Source organism: Seriola lalandi, unplaced genomic scaffold, assembly GCF_002814215.2.
Source record: "Seriola lalandi dorsalis isolate HSWRI2012SDOR001 ecotype SW California unplaced genomic scaffold, Sedor1 jcf7180002053908, whole genome shotgun sequence".
Lineage (NCBI taxonomy): Eukaryota > Metazoa > Chordata > Actinopteri > Carangiformes > Carangidae > Seriola > Seriola lalandi.
Genome location: NW_019524461.1, coordinates 5,339 through 6,946, shown reverse-complemented (window position 1 = coordinate 6,946; position 1,608 = coordinate 5,339). Strand labels below are relative to the sequence as shown.

General features: G+C 47.9%; 1 protein-coding gene across 1 annotated transcript in view; it reads right to left on the bottom strand.

Moving 5' to 3' along the window:
* The window catches only part of LOC111652090 (fibrocystin-L-like), a gene marked incomplete at its 5' end in the record, with an annotated part of 9,353 nt that extends 8,147 nt beyond the window's left edge, over window positions 1–1,206 (bottom strand). The window contains 4 exons of the mRNA XM_023402233.1: window positions 63–166; window positions 363–536; window positions 777–906; window positions 1,088–1,206. Coding sequence (XP_023258001.1) covers window positions 63–166; window positions 363–536; window positions 777–906; window positions 1,088–1,206 — 527 coding nt within the window. The remainder of the gene's footprint in view (window positions 1–62; window positions 167–362; window positions 537–776; window positions 907–1,087) is intronic.
* Window positions 1,207–1,608: the final 402 nt, after the last annotated feature.

Below are 1,608 nucleotides of genomic sequence, written 5' to 3'. Positions count from 1 at the left end.
GAGTGTGTGTGTGTGTGTGTGAGTGTGAGTGTGTGTGTGTGTGTGTGTGTGTGTGTGTGTACCTCTCCCAGGTTGAGGAAGGCCACAGAGTAGCGGGGGTCGGTGTCGTCGGTCCAGCCCTCCTGACCGGAGCGGAAGAACTCCACGTTCCTGATCTGAGCTTTTCCTTCAGGAGGAAAAAACATCCGTGAAGTGACGATGTGTTCAAAGACCTTCACACAGAGTCAGTGACAGCGAATACATACCGTCATACACAACTGCTGAAACCGTCAAAGAATACAGATCGTGTGAGTCTAATTATTTTAAAGCAAAATTATCTAATAAATATCACAATATATATCAATATATAAATCAATATCTACCTTTGTAATCGATTCCATCCCAGGAGTAAGACCCGACCAGCAGTCTGGCTCCAAACGACTCCTTCATCATGTCGGGGTACTCCTCACCCTCGATCCTGATGTTTCTGCTCAGGAGCCCGACGTCAGCGGCCAGCGAGTAAGAGACAGATGTTCCCGGGACAGAGTGAGTCTCACCTGGACGCAGACAGAGACACGGGTCACTTTAAAACTCTTCAGCTGGTTTCTAATCAGAAAGTCAGACGCGTCGACGTCACTGGAGGATTCTCAGTTCAGGAGAAACATGAGCCAAAGATACAGATGTGACTGTATTTAATTAAAAAACTAAAATAATCACAGAAGACTGATTGAAAAGTATTGATTGAAGTGAAACACTGATGAGGACAGGCTGAGAGAGGGCGGCGATGTTCAGCTGACCGATGTGAGCGTGGGTCAAAGGCTGGTTCAGGGTCAGGGTGCGGCCGTCTGATGACACGGCGGTGATCTGGCGTTTCTCTGTCTCCCAGGCGCTGTAGCTGCTGGTGGAGATGACGACCTCGTCTCCGACCTGAGCACGCCACAAACGCAGACACACACGACAACAACGAGCTCATCAGGCGCTCTGAAGAACAGAAGGGCGGGGTTTGATCCTCGAGGTCTGAGTTCACATCAGACCTGGCGGCTCAAACCTTTCCACATCCTCTCATTTCAACACAGGAAACAGTGAGTGAAAAATAAACCTCACTCACCTGCCAGTCGACGGGCCGCACCAGGGTCAGCGTGTTGGACCCGGCCTTGGCGGTGGCGGCGAGTTTGGTGTGGTAAACGCCGTGAGGTTGTCCGTACAGCTCCAGTTTACCAAACACGCCTGAAACACAACAAAACAAACATGTGATCACGTTTCCCTCGTCCACAGATGTTTTCTATTAATATCTCTGTGATGATGAAGTGAAGAAAACGTGGTTTAATGTCGGTAGAAGCTGTCGACTCGTCACTGTTTCAGATTCTTACAGACTGTATGTGACTCAGAGCCAGAGCCTCTAAGATCTGGTTAAAGTACAGTGACATTTGAGCTTACAGACTCCGATAAACACATTTCAAGCACCGAAACAAATTCACCCACGTCAGTAAAAGTTTGTTTTCACAAGATGATTGAAGAATTTCAAAAACTAGGCTTCAATATTTCAGCATTAGAGCAGAAAGAGGCGTTTACACAGCGAGGAGCCTCGTTAGAGGAAGAGCCGAGTTTGTTCTGAAGATTTAAACACCT